At 46.6% G+C, this 25,758-nt stretch overlaps 1 protein-coding gene across 1 annotated transcript in view; it reads right to left on the bottom strand.

Annotated features, from left to right (window-relative positions):
- The window catches only part of LOC112560064 (rho GTPase-activating protein 7-like), a 58,011-nt gene that overhangs the window by 21,015 nt on the left and 11,238 nt on the right, over window positions 1–25,758 (bottom strand). The window contains 3 exon segments of the mRNA XM_025231637.1: window positions 492–549; window positions 17,157–17,238; window positions 17,596–17,667. Of these exon segments, the coding sequence (XP_025087422.1) occupies window positions 492–549; window positions 17,157–17,238; window positions 17,596–17,667 (212 nt within the window).

Consider the following 25,758-nt stretch of genomic DNA (forward strand, 5'->3'; position numbering starts at 1 on the left):
AAGCCCCGTTACTTTAACGTGCAAGCCTAATTCGTGATGTCGATCGTACTGCCTATAAAAAGCCTTCCTTCGTGAACTCAGAATATTTTTTTAAAAAATCAGTGTGCGTGTGTGCACGCGCGGCCAATTTAATGTCATTCGTCTGTGTGTTATACTTTCATATTAAGCGTTAGAGAGTCAAGGGTAGCAAGCTATACACACGTGCGCGCACAAACGAGCGACCAGCGAACTGATGCGTCATAAACGGGACAGTGACACGTGAGTACACACACGACAGTGACACGCCCCTAACACAAACACGCAATACAAACACATGACAGCACACAGACACGCAATACAAACATGTGACACGTGACAGCACAGACACACGCAACTCATTACAACACATTACAACACACAGGGTCGGCGACATGGACATTACAGTCGCTTTCGATCTCCTCCTCTCCCTCCCTCTCTCTCACTCACACACACACGCGCAAGCACGCACTCACCTTTCTGCGCTGAGTGTCTATCTTCATCACGGCGCACGAGTTGAGGATGTTGAGGCGCCTGCACACACAAGCAAACACACCGCCGCCAATTAAAACCTGCTTCAAACGCCGCTGAGCAAATGCGACAAATGCATGCACACACCTTACAGCCAACGGCTAAGGTGGACAACAAGCCGAAGCCTTTCATCCGTTTCAAGCCACCAACACCCACATGCTGTCCCCTTGTTTAATTGGGAATGTAAATTAGCATTAGAGGGCCGAGGGACGGTTGTATAATATATACACGTGTGTGGGTGTGTGTGTCGTGGGGACGGTGGTTCTTTTTTCAAGGCGGACCGACGATACTTTGAGTGGTGTAGAGAGAATGATGTAACCTAGAACTGGTTTCTCCATTCAGTTCTACAGGTTTCTCTGTAGGCAAGCAGTCGCATCACGTGACCTGCAGAGGGCGTAACTGTAAGGTTCCCCATCCACACACACACAGCCGGCCATACAGCCAGACAACAGAGTGTGGTGAGAACTAAGGCCTGAATACTGTGTGACTGCCACATCACTGACGACCACCACCAATTATGACCACGAGAATGTGGTGACCTCATGCTTCCTCAAATAAAATATGAAAGTAAGGAGAGCGGGAGAAAACAACGCTAGATAACAATTTTTTATGTCGGCACTAATACAGGAAATTAAATATGAGCAGCCCATAAGGTCCATGTGGTTATATATACATATGAGGAGAAAACGGCGATTTCCATGACAGACTTGACACCTTTACTGTCCCGATGTCATTATATGTGTGCGTGGGATGACTCAAGCATAATATTATCATACCAAAGTAGAATATAAAAACCAACTTATAGATTGCACATTTTTATTCTGTTCCAGTCTAGCAAAACGTCTACGACCATCAGGCACCAACAATGTGTGCATGATCATGCATCTGAATTCTCACCAGAGGTACACTTTTTTTGCAAGAATATAAGCACATACTAAACCCTATATCATACTATACTTGCTCTCCTCACGCCTTTTTTAAAAAATATTCTTACGCCGACAATATCCTACATTAATACACAACTAATTTCATCTTGTGTCCACTGAAACTGTTTTTGTCCTAAGTTTACTTGCTTCAGCTGCGTATTTAGCTCAAAGATAATGGCGAAGATGTTTAGGCTCGCCTAACTTGCAATGAGATTCAAGATGAAGCATGCTGACAGAATGCGACATAAAACAAGCTGACACCCTGTGCACATCAATATCCTTACACAAAATACACCTTGTCAGGCAAATTCGTCTAATTCCTGATTGTAGATAAAATATCCCTTGTCGAGCCAGTTTTATTCATGTCAAGATCACGGTCTGTTAATTCTTAAATTCTCATGTATGCATTTCTTGTGAGGCATAACTTTTAACACGCGAATCAAGACAAATTTCCTACTGTGCATACCTACAGACTGATGACCCTAGTCTCCTACCCAGCCGTGGACATTCGGCGTCACCCCTAAACAGGGGTAGACAGCCATCCACTCCTTAGTATCCGCGTATAAACAGTTACAAAACAATGAGCAACCGATGCGGTTACAACCATCTCTCTCAGTCTCGCTCATCCCTCTCTCTCCCCCGCATTCTGTCGCTTTTTTCCTCTCTCTCTCCTTTTCTCTTGGGTGCACACTAGGTTGTTAAGCGTGTCACGTGTCTGGAGTGCAAGACATAGTGGCTATAGGTCAGGGCCTTGTCTACCGCCAGATGCCGGGCCGCCGGCGCAGAACGTCTTTGAACTGTACTGAAGCCGTGAGTAGTGGACAGATCATGGCACAGAGATACTCCCCGCCCCCTTTTAACCCCAACTCCTCGTAAGAAACCAGCCCTCGCGGCTGCGAGCCTGCTTTTAAAAAAAAAAAAAGTTGAACGGCGTAGCTTCGGACAGTCTTAACCCCATTTACAAAACAGGTCAGGCATCTGTCGCCACGGCGCTGTACTCGTGGTATGTAAATTAACGAACCCCTAGCTTCGTATAAATGGACCTGTGACGCTCTCTGTACGTTGCCCGCACGTAAGCCTCACGTAACCCTAGGGAATATTGCTTGGTTTTTGGTTGGGTTTTTTCTTTTCTTTTCTAACAGTGACTACCCACCCAACAGCATCATCAACTCGCAGAAGTAACACCAACAACCAGCAAACACCCGCACGGGCCGCACCTCCCTCGAGTACTGCACTGACTAGTCATTCTTCCTACAGCATACTTGTGACCACGACAGGCGTTCCATACGATTCTCCGGACAGCGATGACTCCCCACCACCACACGACCACCACCCCTAGTGTGCGACACTTGCCAAAGTAGCCGCGGCCGGAGATTAAAGGGCCCCTCTCTAGACAGGGTGGATTTGCACGCCTGGCCCAAGGACCGACGCGAGGACGCCATGCAATCACCGACCACTACCAAAGGCATACCTCGCCGGCGACCAGGGGGAGGAAATGAGATTGGGGGGAGTGGAGGCGAGAAACCTTTGCGTCCTCTAGTTGACCAGCAATGTTGAGGCTTCAGCAGACCTCTCACCTTCAACAGTTCTCGCCTGTTTGTACTTGTGCCCACACCCCCGCTCTTTCCTCCACTCCCACCCCTCTCGTCCGACTTCTGGTGACTCGTCATGAAAAGCCATCTTAATCGGCAGCTTCCAATCTTGACCCCTTGTCAAGTGTCGGGAGCGATTATAAGCCCTGTTTTCCTAGCGATCGCCGGCTGGCCAGACTACTGTCTGCAATACCAGATCGTGCCAAGAAAAAAACAAGTGTGGGGGGGGGGGGGATAACACGCTGAGATGCGAAGAGTCGCCCGGCTCCTGCTGAAGATGCTGGCGACTACATCTCACGCCTTCCAATCTCAAAGCTGTTGGACCCGCTTAACCCGCCAACCTGCGTCGCCAGGGCAGCGCGTCAACGCTCCGGATGTGGGATGCGGGATGCAAGACACGGGAAGCCTCGGACATAAAACCCGTTCCCCACCCACACCTCCCTCGCAACACCCCGCGGATGAAGACAGTGGCGACGCACTTCCAAAATGGCGACAAGCTTTGTTGCTTCAAAGCCTCTGCTCTGATACGAGCTTCGCCTAGGCCCTGGGGTAACATAAGGGAGGTTGTTGGACTCCAATCGACACAAGGTTTATTATTATGTCTCATCGTTCAGAGCTTGAGAAAAAAGTTGTCCCCACCGGCACCTCTTTCATCTTTCGCCCCGGGATCAAGAACGTTTACAGATTCCTCGTTCAAGACACTAGAGCTGAGGTGCGTTCAGAGGCTTGTCTTTTCGGAGGTGCACGATTTGGTGACTCTGGTCACTGAACAGAATCACTCGGACCATGGACATCAGGAGCTGGCCAGCGATACAAGGGTACCTACTGTTGTCTAGACCACCACAACAGAATCTCATTCCACCATTTTCAGCTGTCTCTGGTTCACTGCATGTCTACAACTTAAGAAGTCTATACATTCGGTCCACAACTGCATCGGAAATATTCGGTCTTGGATCCACAGCTACCTCGGAAGTGTCTAGACATTCAGTCTATGCCTATGGCTGCCGACAGCGTGTCCAATGCATTCTACAGAAAGTCGCAATTCGCTGTCATGAAGCAGTCCCTCCCTGAAGACATTCACTGAGGGTCTTTCGCAACATCCAATCAGCATTTAGCGGTTGTTGTTGTTTTTAAGTGCCATGCACAAACCGGAGAAGGTCTTTCTGACATGGATCAAGAACCATGAATCAAAGAGAAGTTCGTAGTGAGAGAAACTGGACAAGTGCGGTTTGAAAAAATAAAGCCATTTTCTTAATTTTCACACTTGTAAGGTTCTCTCCGCCAGCAGTTTTTCAGAATGACGTGTCTGATGCTGCAACACACATCTATAAGCGGATGTTTTGCTCGCCGCTTCAACATTTGAATGTTTTCAGTCTTTCATATCCTTGTGCATTTCTGATTGTCTGACCCGAGGATTTCGTTTTCTTTGGTAACAAAAGAACGACCTCCCTACAAACTGAAAGAGGAAAACACACACATCTACCCACCCCACCCCCAAACCCTCCCTCAACGACTACCCGGCCGGTCGTTTTCCACGCCAGAAGTAAGCAATTAGCTTCTCGAGGGGCCAGCCCCTGTGCCCCTTACCCTCGGAGACACTCCACTAACACTCGGCGAGCGCGGGAGAGGTTCTGACCTTTCTTGGAGACAACCCCTTGCACCAGCAGATGTACCGACCAGCTCTGACATTTGCCGCGTACGCACGGCACCTCCTCTCCCTTCCACCACCACCTCTGGCTCCACAAGACGAATGAAGAGGTTTGGGCGACACAACATGTCAGCCAATCAAACATACACTTGTGGCATAGAAACTGTAATTAATTGGCGGGTGTAGCCGATGTTACAGAAGAGGCGAGACTGTTGTAGTTCAGTTATAAACTGTGTTCAGTGAGATCCCAAACCACAGGAGTTCGATTCCTGATCCGTATGGTCTCGCTTTCTCTCGTCTGTTGATCTTCAAAGTCTCTTGTGCTTACTGTGTGGCCGTTAGCTCCACATGCTGTGGCTATTGGCTACATGCTTTATTTACAGTTTGGGTTTGGTTACAGCTTGATTTATTTACTGTTTGGATTTGGGTTTATGGCAAGCTTTATTTACAGTTTGAGCTTGGTTTACGGCTAGGGTCACGCTAAATATAGGGAATTTTTCGTTTTTAAATAAAGTCGACTTCTAATTATAGAAGTCTGATCATTAGTCATTAATCTTCATCTGCTTAGACATCACACTTGTACTACCCCTTCCTTCCTTTTCATTATGTCTGACTTGTCGACGAAAGCGAGTTATTTTTAGGGGCCTGAGAGTCCGTGTCCCCTTCTTGGTCTTGCGGAAACTGATCCCACTTGCCGTACCGGCCCACCCAGTCCACACAGCCCACACGACGGTGTGTCGCACGTGCGTCACAGAGAGTCTGCGGGCACTGCCTGGCAGCGCATTCTTGGCATTCTGGCCGTTAGACAGCCACACGCTGCCTCCCTTCGCAGTCTGCCGCTGTTTTCATAAGGGTGGGGGCTGGGGTGCAGGGAGGTTGAGCATGTCAACAAACGGGGTGGAAGAATGTATAATCGGGACAAGGGGCAAAAATCGACGATCCCATTACCGCTGGCCAAACGATGGGAAACTGGGTACAGCAGGGGCGGGTGGCCGGAGATGCTAGATGGCGCCAGCGTCAACAAAAGATCGACAAAGACCCGGCTGTAATGTTGCGTAACGTTAATAAACGCTCCATTCCAAATAAACTTTGGCGATGGAAGCACAAAACCAGAAAAATAATGGAGTTTACCCAGACAACAGTCCTTGGTGGGCTATTACTATTGATTACACGGTGATGTGATATGATGACAGGTAAAAGGCGATAGAAAATGTGGTTAGCCACGACATCAAACTTGCATTAAAAGGATAGAAGCTATCTGAAGGGTAAAAAAAAAAAAGGGGGGGGGTATGCAGCCTAGAAGTACATATCGACATCAAACTCGCATTAAAAAAGATGGATTCTATTTAATGGAGTAAAAAAATGTAGACAAACCAGAAGTGCATATGCTGGTAACTGGTTAGTTCATTCAGAGGACGTTTCTTTATTCGGGATTAGTGGGCGAGTGCAGGATTGCTGAGCGGGGTGGTGAAAGATTTCACACACACACAAAAGCTCAACTTCCTGCTGGTCTCCTGTATACCAGAAGGGAAAAATAACGCCGGGTGAGGGGGTGGGATTGGGATTTCAGAATGTCGATGATCGAATATATTTTTTCCTGGTTGTAAAGAGGAGGGATAGGGAGGGAGTGGGAGGTTGACTGTAGGGAGGAGATGAGAATCAACGTGGAAATGGTCTGTCGTCAAGTGGTATTCCTGGAACTGTATGACCGCACCGCATAATAACCATAACCCAAAGAAGAAAAAAAAAAGTTCCACAAGCGCACACAACATGAGCTGAGTTTGTTTTGTTTGTTTTTTCGCGGGGAAAGGAGTGTCTTTTTCCAGAAGTAACTCGATCTTTGTCAACGTGTTCACAAAAAAAGTCACTCGATGCTGCCACATAAAACTCGTGCGCAGGGAACGTAAATCGATCTCCATACACAAAGCACGCTCGCAAACCCTCGCTCAGTCAATAAACGCTTTAATAATCCCCGCCCCTCTCCCAAACAAGATCGCATAATCTCTTGAGGACAAAGCTCTACAAAAAAACAAAACAAAAATCATTTTAATAAAAGCTGTGTTTTTGTACACAAAATAGCAGCTTGACCTTTGCCAACAAAACCTTTCTTAAAAATAAAACCGTCGTCTGTATTCATTCACACACACGCAGTCTAAGAATAAACTTGACTGAATGGCTTCAGCGCGCAACCCTAACCCTTTGCCGTTATCTATAAGAGATTCCAAAGTGAAGTAAAGGAAACAGCAGTCTGAATAGGGGAGGAATCGTTAACTTCTCTCTCAACCTTTCTGCTACATTTACACGACGGTCTGAATGGGGAAGGAATCGTTAATTGCTCTTCCAGCCTGTCTCCATTCTGCTACATTTACAGCACTGGAACCAGCAGGCGGTGACAGCAAGTGAGCGAGACAGGTGGTAAGGGTGGGCGAGAAGAGAGAGAAAGTGTGTCAGTGTTGGGTTCAAACGATTTGGACACCGATCGTCGTCAGCTCTGTCTGTCGGTTACTGGTCATCGATACACGTCATTGACAATATTAGTCAACAAACGCTGTTCGCCAAACAGATGCATACGACAGTCAACAAACACAGCATCTCGCGTATAAGGAACTACACCTACCCCGGCATTCGTCGAGGGAACTATCAACAAGAGACGTCTCGTACCCCGGCATTAATCAAGAAACTCAAGAAATGTACACCAAACATGAGCCAACAAACACTTCATCTCACAACAGACTTGCATATCCCAGTATCGGTAATTAGCTAATAGTGTCAACGGACTTTCCTGTTCCGTTTCCAATCATCAAGAGAGATTACCCCACCACCACCACCACAACAAACACAAGTCTCCCTCTCACGCCTACCTGTGACAACATGTCGCAACATCCCCACAGGAGGTCACCATGTCCAGTCTTGCCGTGGTCACTCACCAATGCCCACCCTTGCAGTGGATGTGGTGGTAGTAGTGAAGCTACCTACATGGTGTGCTGCACGCACTGGGCCATACTCTCTCGTTCCTCAAGACACTGCCTGTCAGCGGCGCCCACACGACGAGTGTGTGAGTGGGGGAGTGGGTTAGGTGGGGAGAGGGTTGGCGACGTAAGGCCTTGCACTGACTTTCACTGCAGACCGCACCGCCACACTGCACATGGCCTGCTTGGCATGTCCTGGGCCTCTTGTCGAACTTGTGGCTCTGACCTTTTCGCTGGTAGCCTTCAAGATTCAGGGCTGCTGTTTCTGTTTTTTTCTTTTCACCTCCCTCCTTGTGTCAGTTTTTTTCAACGATCAAGCCACCGTCATGCTTTCAAGTGGTCTGCTGCCCTGCTAGGCTGCATCCCACGGTTGTCAAGGCGACCGGTGCCACAAGTCACGCCAGCCCCCGTGGCCCGCCCGCCACTGTCGCTCACCGTCTCCCTCTAATGGATTAACTCATATGCCGCGGCCAGCTTCCGATCATGCTTGTGCATCCTCACTAGTTCCACATCAGGCTCCGCACAGCCCCTCTCTGCCCCCTACTTTAGCCTAACGAGCTACTGTCAGGACGCAAGAGCTGCAGACGACTAACAAAAGAGCCCCCGCCAGCACTACAGCAGGGCGGGTAACAAAGACCCGCGGCTCCACACGAGTGGTCTAGTCGATACTTAGTCATGAGAGAAAGCTGTGACTGTGAGTCACGTTCAATAAGAGGACACACTGTTGCTTCATGCAACTTTGCCGAGGGCTGCTCTGCGTCTGTGAGAGAGAGAGAGAACGGAATAGCGCTCTTATACATCTGTCAATATTGTTGTCAAACTCTTTAAAAAAAAAAAAAACCCAACATGAATAATGTTTATTTTCGGCATTCTCTGCTTTTTTCGTCAGACAGTTGACTCAGAAGAAGGCTAGGACTTCTTCACCAATGGTGATCTTGACTGAAGATAAGACCCACAGCTGTTTCTCCATCAATTGTACAGTAAAGCTATATATATATTCATGATATTAAATGCCGCGCACTGCTGTGTGGGTGTAGCAATCCCCTTGATTCCCTCACTCAATAATACCTGGCAATAAGCTTGCTGCCACAAAGACAATCGATACAACACCCAGTAACTCAGTCGTACACAGTCTAAACATAGGTCCCAAGCCTTCATTGTTTTACTCTGGCAACTCCCACTTTCTGACAGTCATCAACGTGGCGAGAAGGGGCCATCATTTCACAGGTGGCGCCAGCAACAACATGCTGCACTACTTATGCTGAATGAAATTTGGAAACGAAGAAAGACAATAGCACGATATCCGAGCCTCAAGATAACCCCACACACACACACCTTTTCCACTTGTTCAGACTTTCTGAACTACCTCACACCTCAAACCTCTATCCTCTAAGCTGAAAATCAAATAAAAATTTTAAGACCAAGAATTTGTTTTTGTCGTCTGCTTACTCCTCTTCGTTCGACAGCTTGTGCAATTAAATCTTCTCGTATGGATCACGCAGAACTGACAGTATCGCTTCTTGTCCCCAGAGTTGGGCATAGAGAGCCTACTTCTTAGGCCACAGCTCCCAGTGTCCTGTTTTTGTGGACAGGCAGCCCTGTTGGGTGTGGTAAGGTCTATTCAGCATTTAGGCCGAGTTCTACCTCCAATGCCTTGTCCTCTTTAGATGAAACCATCGTTGCCCAAGGCGTAAATGATGGTTTCCGTCAAGCTGTTAGCCTCAGTTCCGCCGTTCAGTGGCCCAGTCTCCTCTGCAAATGGCCTTAATCTCCTTGTAGGTTGTGGGGTTTGCAGGCTGATGGCGCTCTCTCAACTCAGTGTATGAAGCTTCAGGCTTCCCTTACCTTCCTGTGATGTTTCGCTCTCTCTATTTGTTGTTATATTTATCCATTTTTCGCGGGGGTTAAAGACGCAGGACTCCGCGAATACTAAGGCAACCGTACCCCAAACATGAACTCTTGTAACTACATTTAACGATTAATTTATATTTATTGTGGAAAATAAAACAGGTTAATACATTATTTTTAGCCCATGCATGTTGCGCAATTTTCCGCAGTACGACGTAAAACAGCAAAAGCAATAACAAACATTTAATTGTTGAAAGCGACCCCGCGAATAATCAAAATTGCGAAAATGAAACCCACAGATGACCATTAATTCATAAATGAATTTACCTGTGCTCTTTAGAGAGTACAAGAAGGTCAAGTTCATTGTTGTGCAGGACGTGGTATCAACTACCCAGAAAAGTGCTGGCTGGTGCAAACTTTACGAGCATGGCAGCATATGTGAATTCATAATAACCTCCACTTTTTTTTTAAGGGCCATCAATATTTTCTTCCTTGCCGCCCAGCAATAAAGGGCCCGGCCTCAGGTAATAAGACATTACACGCTCAGCAAGGTTTTATCCTTGTCACGCGCAACCGCTCGTCATGCATCTTGTCTCTGCCAGTCCCGATACTCCAACGTGCATGCGCGCGCGACACCGCGAGAGGCTGCGGATGTGGCTGTCTGCTGGCCGCTCCATCAGCTGGCGTTTATGGTCGATGCCGATGATCCACCGGAGCTTGAGCAGCAGTGACAGGCACTCGATCAAACACAGGTCCGGGCTGCTTTTTGTGACACCTGTAATTGCTGCTGGTCGTCAGGGGACAGTCCCGACACGCTTCCCTGTCCCTAATCCACTGCCACCCAATCAACACGTCCCTTTCAAATAAATTTGTTTAAAAAAAAAGTTGACAGTTGGAACATTGCATGTAATCATTGTAACGGAAACGCGGGGATCACGTGTGGCATCAATTTGTATGAATGACATATGGTCTCGTTCTGTCAGTCTGGATGTCATTGACAGTTTGTGTCACCGAGCGGCCGTATGTGTCACTGGCGGGCAGGCATCATCTGTGGTGGATACGACTCTCGGATTTTAGGTTCGAGTTGGGGCGCTTGGAAAACTGTTATTCAGCAGCTGTTTGAACGCATACTGCTATTTGTCACCCGTTTACACCAGGCTCCATCTTCCGTCAGAGACAACCCTTCCTCCACCACACACTATCGTATACCAGCTGTTTGCGCCAACACACTAACGCACATCCTTTTGTTCATCAGTTGTTTACGTTACCCACACTCCCCGTTACCCATCACTTGTTTACCACCGCACTAAAGGCTGTCCCTCCCCCCCCCCACCACTCTCAAACTACACCCCTCCACATCTTGTTGTCACCCACGCTTTATTCGCCGGCGCAGCTGTCCGATAGGATAGTAATGTAGGATTAATGCCGGCAGCACGTAACGGTCTAACCGTCAGCCAGAGTATTTCTGACGTACATCGCCGAGGCTGACAGCTTGCGAGTATACTCTTCCGTCAAGTCACGTCAGCACATTTTCTGATGCACACGAGACGGCCGTCACAAACACAACGATGTGAGGAACATGGCGGAGGACTTAAAAACAAATCAGTGCATTATCATGGGGTGGGGCATATTCTACATTTTTCGCTTTCTCGATTGTGTGTATGTGAGAGAGAGAGAGAAAGAAAATGGGACACGTGGTACAAAATATAATGGGAGGAAGAAAAGTATAAAGATGAACAAGACCAGGAATATTATTGAAATTTTATCTATAAAAAAAATCACATTTATTTGTACACACTTGCATAGCGCTCTGAAACTGAGGAACATGGCTACCTGCTGCACCCATAACAACAAAAAAAAAAACAAACGAGGAAAATAACTACCCCTACCCTCACCCCACTAACAGGGAAAAAAACAGGAACCTAAAAGGTAAAGCCTGCATCCCACCGCCTATAATGATGCAAGCGTCGCCTGTCCGTGTCGTCCGTGGTGAAGGCCCTCGGGGCAATGTCACGGGCGCTCTTCCTCATCCCCCCTTCCCCCCCCCCATCGCTTACAATAAGTGCTAATGAGACCCTCCCTCTCACCTCCACCCCGACATTCACCCTCTGGCACATTCCTATTTACCATGCGCTGTAGGTTTCTTACAATTCAAACGACCCCATAGTTTCTTTACCGGGGGTGGTTTTTTTTTCAACCTGCTTAAGTCTAACTGTAACTTTTTTTTTTCCTTCTTAGCTAGACAGATAAGGTGTGCGCGTCTCCCTCCATCTTGCGTCTGGGTTTCTGAGGCTGCCAGTTGACACCGTTCATCATGATCGTGCTTCGCATTTCGATGAGCTACAGCAGTATGTCTCGAACCTGAACGGGGGAAGAGGGGGAGGGGGTTCTGCATCCTCCCAACCAACTGCGCGACGGCCGGCAACAGTGCAGTTATTTATTTCTCGTCCTTCTGTCGCGACGCGAGCACAGGGGGTAATAAGCACTCACTTTTATAGCGCAGTCTCCGGGCCCTTAAGGTGTGCTCGGTGCAATGCATTAACATGGAGATGAGCTGACAATGAAGAGATGAATGACGAAAACTAAGGAAAGACCTGAGGCTTGTAATATGCCGATATCCTTAAACTAATCAAACTGAGCTGCAGATAAGACACAAATCGCGCACGAGTGATGCAAGTAAATGAAGCGATGTTGAGATCATCTTCAAAACAGAGAAATTACGAAGACAAAAAGGTTTCAAGAGAGAAAAGGGAAAGGGACATCGCTCTGATCTAGGCACACAGGTAGAGTATACATCTGAATTAATTTCATTGCTTCCCTGAGGCTTCCGCAGCAAGGGCCTTGTCAAAAGTCCAAGACACTGAAACCTTCGAGACATTTATCAATGTTGGTCTCCATCGACATCAAACACTCAATAAGGACAAGTTGGAAAAAAACTGTGACATATTTTTTTCTTAACAAGCATAATGGACTGCAGACGTGACTTCCATCGTTAAACTGCTTTTAGTTTTGTATCCAAAACTAAATAAATTCTTGTTCTTATTCCCCTAGTTTATATTGATGACTAGGAGATGAGAAGCTACGTGCACGTGCAGACCTTTATAGTAGTGACAGAAACGAAGTCTTGTAACACACACACACGCCTTGATGTAGTTGCGATTTAGTCCAGCACTGTCCTGCTACACTAACGCCCCCTTTCGGCAACAGTTACCTCCCTGCTAGTTTCCCCAGAGGCCGGTAGTAAAGTTCTAACATGTTCAGATTTCGCACTGCTATGAGTGACTTCTTTAATGTATTTTAAATTTTACCCTTTTCTGGTTGCCTGCACTATGCATGTTCGTTTTTCTGTAATCTCTTGTGAAAGTTGCGGAGAGGCTGCAGGCTTATCTTTGGAGAAGTAGGTGCTGGCCATGTTCGCCAGATGTGGCGCCTCCTTGCCGGCTCGACCACCGACCTGTGCAGCCACACCGACGGTCAGGCAGCTATGACCTGCAACCTTCATTATCTCCCTATCCCGATAGACCTCGGGTTTCTCTGCTTGTAGACTTACACCTGGTGTTTATGAAGACTCAAAGTTAAAAATGGACACTTACCTGGTGCCTGTAGCCCTCTGCCGGCATTTAATTATAACCCAGTGAAATACCGAGGACGATATTTACAATTTTCCAATAGCCCTTGTCTGTTCTGGACCACCACTTTCTAGATATCAATTTTGTTTTACTGAACATACACGCACACACATTCAGAAGTATTACACTGCAACAACATATATTTACAACTTCCGGTTACACGTTTATTTCCTAACATGATCTTCTAAAAGTCTTCCTCAAAGATCTTTACTTGCACCGTAGCCCCTCCCGTCGACCTCGTCATCTCTCTGTGTACCCCTACTCTCTTTCCTGCCCACTTTCCCAGAGATGCATGACCTTTGGATTGCAGCGATTTTTCAGAGCAGTCTGGACAGTAGCAGGAAATAGGCTTCGAAGTGTAACAAAAGTCGGGAAACTTGACTGGGCAAGATTGGTATCTGCTTTAACTAATTAATCCCCTGTCCTCACCTCTTACGCGGCATGCCTTGCCAAACCCACCTCTACCCCGACGCAAGATCGCCGTACACCCTCCGCACCCATATCTCTCATCCACAGTTTTGCTAAACTTAAACGATTCTATATGAACGTGCAAACGGCCAAAGGATTTTATGATGTTACCAAATAAATAAATAAAACCTAACCACACACCAAGATCAGCTCGCATTTTACTACCAATATTCTCATTGTTGTAATGTCAGGAGATTAATGATGTAACCATTCACAAACTTTACTAATGTCTTACACTGTAAGGTGATAACTTTTCAGCGGATGTTTTTCCCCGCTGTTGTTTGCTCTGGAGCCTTTACCTACTTCCTAGGCGTACATTGCGCCTAACAACTGGGGCCCGTATAGCCTATCGCTTCTATGACGGGTGCACACACTGCGATCCTCAGGGCAGAGGTTATCGTCTCGTACACATGGATGCCAAACTAGAGAAAAATGCCACTGCACAAGTCACATAAGCAGACATGAAGTAATTAGCATCGACATTTATTTCAAACAAAAGAAAGTTCTTTTGTTCACAGTAGTGCTCTACTATAACTATCTCTAGGTGTCTACGATGTCACGGGGGCTATCGTCTGCTCAATACCCCCGTAAGAAAACTACACCGAACATAATCCGTTGATCCACTGGCGTCTCAGCAACAACACAATCTGCTCTCAGCGAAATGAAAATATTACTGGCCTCGTTCAAGACAGCATCTGCTAAAAGGGCGATACAGTCGTCAATGAAAAAAACAAACAATACAAAAGGCTGTGCGACTGCCTTGCTGTTTTGAACTCAGATCCCGCGGGACTGGAACAACATATTCGTTCGTCAAGAAAGCCTTCAAAATGCCAGAGGGAACGAGGGGAGGGCACTCTACACGCACTGCACAGCTTTCAGAGTGACCTTCCTTTCTTCCTCTAACAAGACTCCGACAACCGAGTTAAAATAAATATCGGTATCTCTATTGACTAAGACCTTTGACTACAGGGATAAAATGGCTGCACGTATCTCTTTTACGCCCTCTTTTGTGTTCTGGGCGATGGTGTCGAGTGTCGCTGGGCTTGGCGTCTCAATTACCTGGGCCACGTTCGGGCCCCGCCCAGTGTCGCAGCGAGGCGGAACCCGCCGGCCGACCCCGCTAGGCGGATGTTTGGTGCGTTAAGTTTCTGTGGCAGAGATTACAGGTTTCTGTTTCCATCGCAACACCTGTTTGCTCGGCACTAGGTTGCCTCTTCTGACCCTTCGTTTCTCCTACTCTGAATCACCCCTTTCACCTTTAAATTAAATGAAATACCAGCCCCGTTTTAATCAAGGTCAGCATATGGTGGAATCATTCGTTTTTTTTTTTTTAAAAGAGTCTTGTTTGCATTTAATCCGTTCTTTTTACTGGACTGAAAAATAATCCAGCAATCTAGGAAAAAATAAATGAGAAAATATATAGAAAAAAATCCGTCCAAATTATGTATACCTCGTAGGCCAAAAACCGCCAACCACTGTTAGGACCCTAATTAAAAGTGAGGCCACCCATCTCCTAGTTTTCGCGGTCATTGAGTTGAACGATATAAAAATCATACAATGCTAGATGGGCACAGAAATATGGGATCAGACTTCTGAACTCGTTCGGGTCGAGTGTCTTGACTTGGACGTGCTTGACCATGCTTCAAGCTAACTACGCAGGACAAGAGCTACGTGCACCTGCATAACGGGAGCTAATTCTCCTCCCCATCTTCCAACTATGTCACGTACTCTCACGTGATTCTCCATAACGAGCTGAACACGGGTGAACCAGGTTTTGGGTGATGTTCAGGGCTAGCGTCCGCTGCATCACTCAATCTTTGACACCCACTGACCCACACCAGCACCCATCTCCAACCGAAGGCTTAGCTTTTCCCTCTCCATCCTTCCTCTCCTCAAGTTTCCCAAGAGGTGACAGCAACAAGATGCGTCACATGATCTCTGTCGAGGCGGGGGAAGAGGGAGGTGCCTAGACTGCTCCCCCAACCTCTAATTTTAGCACGGACTCTCGCCGGAGATCATCATCCCTGCGAGAGTGGACAGCAGCACTCGGAAACTGCCTCTTTCCTGACAGAACTCCGGAAACGGACTCTTGATTTACACCGAAGTCGAGACGATCGGAAATGATCCCTCGGATTCCTTCGGCAATAGATCTAAGGATAGCTTCAGCCACCCAGTGAGCCCCCCTCCCATCAAATCGCATCCCTCTCAGCCTCCCACTTTGTCTCACCACTGCCTTCTTCAGGCGAGCAGGAACCGATCTACCCCCACTCCCCATCATCTCAGACCACAGTCATAAATATATCCTGTGTGGTACGGATTACGTGTGATATCTTGTCATTATCTTAAATGAGATAGCAATGTATCTTCCACAGTGCCCTAAAATAAAGTATATTAATGCAAGATCAGCAACACTCGTTACCAATGAGATACATTATGGTGGGGTTAACACACTTGAAAATTTCCCAGGCTTATGCTTTAAAACAAAAACTCTAAAAGGTCATGCCAATTTAGAGATTCATGAAACTCTCATTACACACTATAAACAGCCTCCACACAAAACAAGAAAGTGCCAAACAAAACCCTGCTCCTAAAAAAGGAAATGAGATGGGTGTTTCCCAAAAGTTGTGCAACGAATTTTACCAGAAATGATTCTGTAACAGCTGCACTATGCTTAAATGCTTACAATATTTCAAATTACAGATAAAAAAAAAATTTCATACAATTTTAATGACAGTCTCACAGTTTCAAAAATAGAAACTGTTCTAATGGGAATGTGAACAGTTGTGGTCAAGCTGTCAACAAGTGTATGAACAAATGAATTGTTCTTTTTCTACTGCATTCATTTGATATTCTCAACATTGACACTTCACACCAATCCTTCATGCCACTTAGCGTACTGATGAACAGTGATTCCCCCCACATAAAAGGTTTGTTTCTTGCAGAATCTGCTGAGAGTGCTCAGGGACTATGGCGCCTGAGAAGTTCTAGAGCCCCCATACAGTGAAGTGGTCGGCAGCCATTACAAGAAGCACCACAGATAATATCAGCCCAGCCTGTAGGGAGCCCTAGCTTTTTTCTAGTTAACTCATACTTGTGTGCAATGAGGTACACAAGCTTGCAGAATACTATCTATCACCACTATAAAAAATAAATTAGACTACATGAACCCATGACTCTAATGTGTGTATGTATTCTTTTATCTAATACTAAGTAATATTTAATTGTGGCCCAGATTGTCTACTGCAGGCAATGAACGTGCCATTGACATGTTTACGCCCCACCCTAATGACCATGACTTATCACTCATCTCATGCCCCTCACCCCAACAAAGTTACTCCCTCCACCCTTTAAAAACAAGTCAACTTCATTCACGGTGCTACACCCAAGATTTCTTATGTACCTAGACTGTGCAGTTAACAGCAGGTTTTTTTAAAAAAATCATTTGTGAAATACATACAATAACAAAGGAAATAAAGAAATATTTTACACTTCTGATACAAGAGGTGTTAACTGGGTAAAGTCTCTCTTACCTAAAAAGGGACTGGATAGAATCTCCATCCAAAAAGTCATGGTCACGTTTAACATCTGAAATGTCGATGGGGAACATTCCATCTGAAATAGAATACAGCTATATGATGATATAGGATAAGAAACCCATAAACTGTGATATACAATTTTCATATGATCTCATATAACTGTCTCTTCCTATCTGAATGCTACAATCTTCACTTGTGTTTGACTTTCTCCTTTAATGAGAATAAATGTGCACAAATCTCTGTCAGAACAAAGATTTCCATCACATATTTACAAAATCAAACCTGCTTCATGCAACGTATTTTACTGTAATCCTTACCAGAAATTCACTGGATTCTTCTTAAAAAAAATTGGTCCATTCCAAATCAATGTGGTTCTATACTTCTAGTAGTTAGTAAATAAGATAGTGAAACTACTGCTTAAAAAACGGGTTACCTTCAAACATCTGAGCATATTGTGGGAAGCCGGCTGCCCTGAGCCATTGACATGCTTCAAGTGCTTCAATTTCTGAAACACAACAAAACTAAGGAATAAGACTATTAAAAGATTTTAATCACAAATTTTATCGGAATACAGCTCATCAGGTGAATGGAACATTCAGCATCGCAATGAAGTCTAATGCTGCATTTTAATTTCCAGTAACTTCTTTGTTATTCATTTAGTATGAGGAAAAACTGTTATATTCTGATGTTTCCATCACCCCATAAGGTCACTTATGCTGTGATTTAAACATGAGTAAAGTGGAAGTAAATTATGAAGAATATTGTTTATCTCCAGATTGTTTATTAACATATCATGCATTTTTATCAAGCACATTAAATTAGGCACCATTAAAAACATTATCACTCAGAAATATGTTCTTGTCTCCTTTTTATTTTTTGCAGAACAGCAGACAGTGAATATGTAGTGAAAATTAAAAATAGATTGCATTACCATCTTGCCATATTTCTCAATAAGAAAAAAATGAGAATATAAAAGATAAGGTGAAGAGAGAATAATTGCAGTTGCTCGCTCACTCACATACCCCCACCACCACCACACACATATCACACATTTTTACACAATACTGATGTCTTCCTAATAAAAATATCTCCATGTGGTTCAAAAAAAAAAAAAGTGTACCTTTCTCTATGGCCTTAAAGTCATATAATACAAAAGATTCAGTAAAACATATAATTCTACATAGCATTTCTTGGTTTACCATTCAACATTACTGCTATGTTTGCTGATAAAAACTACTAATATAAATGTGCACAACAGCTTGTAATAACGACAGGTCTCACACTCGCTTTATAACGAAAAACGAATAGTTTCTCTTCGACGGACACAGGTACAGCTAGAGGGAGGTAAGCACCGCGAAAACGACAGACACCCCTGTAAGGGGCGATAAGTTACATGGTGGCGGCTCGACTTCTACACCCCACATAAATAACGCTTCAAAATGTTGACTTCGGATAGATATAGACGCATCAAAGTACGTGGTCTAACTCATTCCTTCTCCCCAATAATTTAAATGTACAAATAAAGGTCAGCTTCACTGCCAGACCATCAATTACTCTCTTTTTTTACACAGGTGCGAGGGCTACCTATTGGAATGCAAGGTCTGATAAAATGGATGGAGTGATGGGAGGGACCGTTTGTAACCTGGTAACACACACCCATGGCTTTTGCCAAGCGCTCTGGCTCATAACGCATACCGTTCGTCACTGAAGCCGCCTGACTTGACAACAAAACCTCGATACATACCCGACAAAGTAACTGCGATACCTGCTTGGGTTGGGAAGGGCACACCAGGTGTGCCGGATTATCGCCGGCGTCCAAAAACAAAAGCACAAGGAAAAACCAAAGAAGGAAAACCCTTTTTTACTAGAAAAAATCCCGAAAACAGGGGTAAAAGTAGTGTTTTAACCAACGATTTCTGACCGGATCGAGAGAACAACACACCTGACTTGGTGACCACCTGTGCGAAAGGCAGGTACATTTTCCTCCGTAGCTGTATCACCTGTTGCTTTCACAGCTTGTCGGTGCGGGCGGTTCTAGTCGCAGACGGCCCGATTGCTGGGTGTCAAATGTTGACATGTCAATCTAGACAGGGAGGGGGTGTCGGCACATGGCCAGGCGCCTCCCCCGATCCAGCCTCACGCTCTTGCCCAGCTATCGACACTCACCTGAGTCGTCTGCATAGACGTCACACCTCCCAGTGTATGAGCAAAGGTGCGGAGATGACCAGGTGTGTGAATCAAACACGTGTACGCGGTTACCTCAACCTAGTGCAAAAACTGTGCTCTTCAAGCGTAAATATTATGAACACCATTCACTTCAAAATCAATGAGGGGATTCCAGGTAAAATCATTCAATAATAATCAAAAGCAATTTTTACTCCAAACAGATATTAAAGTGCGAAGACTCGTTGGAAGAGTGGTACTGGTACCTGTTTTCTGATTTAGCGTCTCCGAGGCAACAGCTGGATTTCTGACCACTACTGGACAATTGTTCCTCACCACAGACTGCTCCGCGGAGTCACAGCTATTTGCTGGCACCATGTCTACACCAGTCAATGTCCTCGCCGATCGTGATGCCGCTTGAGGTCCGATAACCCACGGTGACCTCTTCCCCCAGGCAAGTCCAGCACGTGCCGATCACCTCCCCTTCTTAACCTCCTCACAGCTCCTGGCACCGGTAGAAGACTCTTGTCACTGTAAACTGTCGAAATGAGTCTTTTGCTGGAACGCGGTCTCATCTCTCGCTCGTGTGGAGAAAGGAAACATTGGATGGCCCTGTCTTACACTGGCAGGTGCGTCTAGGCTCGAGGTAGTCAACATATGAGCTTGGTGAGTTGCACTGGTGAGTGCCAGGCCGCATGCGACAGTGGCAGCGATCGCGTGTCGTACGGCGTTCCGCCTGGTGTCTTGGGAAGGGAGCGCCCGCCCGCCAGCTCGACCCGTCCGTCACGCGCCGCCTGCGCTCGCCCACGATCGGACCGCGAGGAAAGCCGGGGGTGGGTAGGGAACAGAGGCGCTTGTTGAACGCAGCAGTGTCGTCTGCACTGCGAGAACCGCGCCCTCTGCTGACCCTCCACCCCAAACGTACTACAGCGTCATCAAGAAAGTATGTCTATGTGAATCCAGAGAGACAGAGAGAAGGAGAAAAAGAGAGAGAAGCTGGGAAGCTGTGAGATAAACCAGAAAGCGATACGATTTAGCTAAAACAGAAAGAACGAAAGAAAATGAGTGGGGCACACTCATCGTCGTTGCATGCCCACGAAACTAATCTCTGGCAGTGGCCCTTGCCTTCTGGAGATCACAGATTCTTGTCAAAGCACCGACTGTGTGACGTCAACAAAGAACGGCTTTTGCCTGTTTAAAAAATCGGCAGCACGTGCAGGATCCAGCTAGCAAGCGTGAATAAATAACAAGATCACAGATGCGAAAACTACCGTGCATTTTACAAGCGCTCAAAAGAAAAACACGAGAGGACATCGTCGTCGCTGGCGGCAGACAACTCCAGCATATAGCAGTAACAGTCTGAAGCAGTTGTCTTTGTAAACGGCGAACTTTGATGAGTCAGTCCAACTGTCAAATTGTCAACTGCCTTCGTAGGTCGAAACAAAACTTAACAACCTGTAATCTCCTACCTTCCCTCCGTGAATAAGTGCACTATTAAATAATTTTACCTAATATTCCAGATTGCGCTTCTGAGCTTGGCAGTACTGCTGACTACCTGCTGGAGATAGAGGTCCTACCCCAGAGGTTAATTCTAAAGCTGCAACCCCAGGATCAAGAGTACTGGTACACACGGACGAAATTAAGAACTGAAGGTAAAACATTACTGCCCCACCCTACTAACCCTGGCGTTTAATACGGGAACCTAGTTGGCCAACATCAGACGTTTTCATTAGGCAACTTCCGTCAACAACGGTTTTTCACAACAATTCTCTGCCCCTGCCCTCCTCTCTTTCACATCAAGTTGAAGGTTGGGCAGCATTCTTTGCAAGCAGAACCCCCGCGTCGTCCTTCACTAGGAGGTCTGTGTGTAGGAGGAACATGAATGACGAACTGAAGGACACTTCCGAAAGGCCTAGCAAGCGACCCCTCCCCCAACCTTTCTAGCCCCACTTCCCTCCTCGTACCCTCTAGAAGAATGGCGAAATAATCTCCGACGCAAGACTCGGATCACGAACATCAACTTAACATCGCTACCATCCATGTTCTTTTCCCGACACGACATCTCTTATCCCTCAACTCCCCGTCCTGCCTAGGCCCGCTTACCCCACGGATTACCCTCCCCCTTCATGCCATTCACCTTCCTCCTCCTCGCCCATGGATGCCACAGCCTGGGAACTTCCTTATAAAGACGTGCCCCAGCGCTCTCCATAGTGCACCGAGAGGGGCCGACAGTCCAGCCGTGGACAAAATCCCGGTCGCGTGGTCTTACGTGCACTGAATAGTTCTGGGGTCGTGACTGCCTCCACAAATCCTAGTTTGAAAGAACCTTTACACAGAACACACCCCGGCACGCCGCGTAAAGGAGCTGGTGGACGAAGAGCGGCACCCACCCCTACCCACTTTTTGAATACGTAACAAGACCATGGTCACAGCTGTCATGTCCGTGGCATTCCCTTCCCTTCCTCCTTCAAAAACTCTACTTATGGCCGCCATTTTCTTCTTGACCAGTTGAGTGATCTAAGGAGGGAAGATGGTGGGCGATGTAAACTGCCAGATATTTTAAAACAATGACCAAAAATCTTGAGATCCCCAAACCCATTTTCCACACGAGGATCCCACGGCCCGCTCAAACACTGCCAACGTCAGCAGCAGTCCTGATGGTGACGTAACATGACTCACACCCTCCTCCTCCCTCTGGTAGTAACCGAGACACGGTCAAAGGTCCCACAAGAAATAATGCCGCGTGCACGAACAACATGCTTCGGTCGTTCATTGAGGAAGAGGTGTATGAGTTGCCAGAAGATCACAGAAGAAATAACTGTCTTCTTCCATAAGTACCAGTCAGTCCTCTTAACACATCCAGCCAAGCCACTGTATTCATGAGGCTAAAATGAGTATCAAAAAGAAAGCACGTTCTTGAAAGGGATGAGAAAAAAAAATCTTCCTGCGAAAAATAGGATACAAAAACATAAAAAGGCAATTGGCCAGAAAGACATTTTTCGGCTTTGTTGGGTGAAACTGACCAACAATTTGTGAAAAGACATAGGTAAAGTTTGTTTCTCCGAAAATCACTGATTTTACTCGGACTTTGTTTTCATACTATTTCGACTGCAAATCATGGGCGCGAAGGACCAGGGAAAGGGAATGTCCGAACAAGCAACACACATCTGCGGCACAATCAACCGTTGAGTAACCAAACCCGCGTGGAAGGTTGCACACGTCTGAGCCGAACTGAGCTCAACACAGCGCCATGTACGTCAACTACATCCGCCAACACGTGAAAACACTTAGTACCGTCCCTCATCGTCGTGATGACAGGCAGATGGAAGGGAGAGGTTGGGAGAGTGATAACTGACTACATTCACGAGTATCACAGCAGACAAACATGTGGGTGTGTGCGTGCGAACGTGTTGCTGCGTGGAACTGTGAATGTGTATGCAATGTGTGTGAGAGTATGGGTGTTGATTGTGAACAATTGTAGGAAAGTGACAAAGTCCACTAAACGGACAGAGTTGAGAAATCTGACTTGAGATCACAATCTACCCAATAGAAGAGTGGCTTCAAGACAGTTGATGACAGCACATGAAGCCGACAGAGTGGCCGCAGCAAAACTGTTCATGGTGGGGTTTCCCACCAAAATTGTGATTCTGACAGAATTCGCAATGAAATAGCAGCGCAATTATCTTTCTGAATGGGTGGGAAATGCTTTTGCTTCTGGTATGCCTTGTTCTTATAAAGGAGACGGACACGTGTCCTTACAATCAGGCTGCTGCTCGCCTTGTTTCTACCACACCGACATCAGCGCCACACAGCTAAAGGGACGCAACTACAGATGCAGTCGTGTTGCCAGTCACTTCCAATGTGTTAATGTACTTATCCATACGGAAATATCCTTGTACTAACTTGGTTCAGGTCTACTGTTCTCTGTTCAACCGCTTTGTTATTAGTCTAACTTTAGCAGATCACTGTGAAAGGAAGCCAACAAATACAGGGGTAGAAAATGAGCTCCTTATATCGGATGCAGAATTTATGTTGGATGACTGAGGTTGATGGTATTTTCCCCCGAACAAACAACTTCCCCTTTCAACCTGCCAATGCCTTCAACCCCGTATACACGAGACGCAGTTCTACCCCACCTCACCCCTCTCTTGCTTGTTTCCCACAGAGATTTAGGCCACGACAAGCGCTAACACGACAAACATCGCCACCAAGACGAGCATCACCATGGTGATAGCGTATACGTCTGAAACTCCTTACTGCAATGGAACTTGCGCTGATTGGGTATCGGTGGAAGGGTTTGGTATGGAGGGGTAGAAGAGAGCTAAAAGAAAGGGTAAGGGAGGATTCACAGGCGCATACCTGCTAGTCTGCGACGCCGCACCCTGCCGACAGCCTGCTCCCAGTCACCGCTGGGACGTCGCAGCTTGTCGCTGAAGCTGCGGATCCAGGTGTGATGTCGCACACGTGGTAGTCGACTGACCGCTGCCTTTGACACGGGGCTCGTGGCGTGTCGCTCGCCGGACAGACACCACGAGGCCATCGGGTGGGCTGAAGGTAATCCACAAGTGCGCACAAACAACACGCTTCACATCGCATCACATGCACCTGGCCTTTTGCTTACTGCTTTTGTCATTAACTGTCGGTTCCCATTTGCATAACTGATCTCGACCACAAACAAAAGCGATCTCACCAACAAATCGAGTTCTTCAACTTGCAGCAGTGTCTCTAAACACACGGATCATCGAGGCTTCTTCTGTCCTGAAATGACGACTCCAGGAGGAAGAGAGTCCATCTCACGAGCGCTGACCTAGACAATAGCGACCTTTGCCTCTCTGTTCCAGACCACAGCGCCTTGATGACATATCAAGGAAGACGGGATGCATATTCCAACCTTTTCTTTGCGACCAAGAAAAAGTGAACCAGTTCCTCGTCAGTCTCGTTAATCACTAAAGGCCTCACAAGACATGTGAGATGTTAGGAGGCTTTATTACACTGCACTGGCTTCGACAGGTCTGCAAATAAACTCGATGGGACTGAAATCTCGCTCGACGTATACCCGGTCCTGCTCTCTCTTCCTGCTTGCTTCTTCGTCCATTTCCCATGTCCGCATCCTATTTTTCTCACACGGAACGCGAGCACCTGTCATCGAATGCGGTTGTTGGTGTTAACGACTCACTGACACGCTACCCGCGGGTCCAATTAGAAAACTCTCCAGCTGACACCTGTCAGCATCTCGCAGCCAGCTTCTGCTCGGCCGCATCACCAACAGAAGCACGCACGAGCGCGAGAGAAAGCGAGAGTACTTAAGAAGCGTGCGAGAGAGAAAGATAAGAGATGCTGGCACAAGTGTTAGTAGTCGTCAGGTGGTCGAACACCCCGAGGTCGGACACAGTCCAGAGTTTTCCCTACAACGGCGGCCCGCCAAGCCTCGCATCGTGCAAATCCATAAATTGAGGGAGCAAAACGCACCTTTTCTCGTTTGGACGCACGTTCCCGTTAGTTGTAGCCTTACTACATTCTCTTTAAAAACGAAAGAAAGAGGAAAAACAAATTCCTCACAAAGAAGACCATTCATCCTAGCTCTGTGAGTCAATCGAGAGGTGTATTTGCCCCAGCCCTTTTTTATTTTATTTTTGAAGGCTAAGCGGCGAGTGGTTTTATCACTGATGTTGCCCGGAGAGCAAATGTTTGTTGCTAGGCAAACGCCGTTCCCCAGATTAGGACGAGTGCCAGGCAGGCAGACAACAAGCAGGTTGTAGTTCTGAACAAGAAATTCTGCTGACGGCCCAGGCGAGAAGCACCATCGCCGTGACCTGCCGCACTCCAAGACCCGATGGAGCGGGAGCAGTGGAGCGAAAAAAAAAACAACTAGTGCAGCTCGCGAGAAGGGTTAGTTCCGCCAATCAATCGTTTCATTGAAACACTTCAGATGTTCCTAGCGGGTGCTAATGATTCTGTTTCAGTAAGTTTTAAAAAAGTACAGCGGTTGGACAAAGTCGATAGCGAACATTATTTAGATAAGACAGGTCAGTTAGTATCAATTACTAAAGTCTGACCCCTGACATCATCTGCATTATCTCAAGGAACACTTGCTTCCTCTCTTGCTTCATCAATTCCCACCCTTAACCCCTACCCCCACCCCTCAACCGACATATCGCCGCCAACCATTAACCCGGTTATATATAAACTATACTGAACATTCGTACCTCATTGTGAACTTAGCAGCCGTCTGGCCGTTCTGGCAGATGTTATAACGGTCTAAAGTAAAAAAGATGTTCCATCTCCCACACCCCTCCCTCCACACACACAGATCCGTTTTCTGTTCCCAAGTTCTTTCCGTGGGAATTCATGAGGAGGCAAAAAAAAAAAAAAAAATAGGTGTGCTTATCGGACTTTGCCGGAACATAAGCACAGTGGTGCACAGGGCGAGGAA

Source organism: Pomacea canaliculata, linkage group LG3 (assembly GCF_003073045.1).
Source record: "Pomacea canaliculata isolate SZHN2017 linkage group LG3, ASM307304v1, whole genome shotgun sequence".
In the NCBI taxonomy this organism is placed as follows: Eukaryota; Metazoa; Mollusca; class Gastropoda; order Architaenioglossa; family Ampullariidae; genus Pomacea; species Pomacea canaliculata.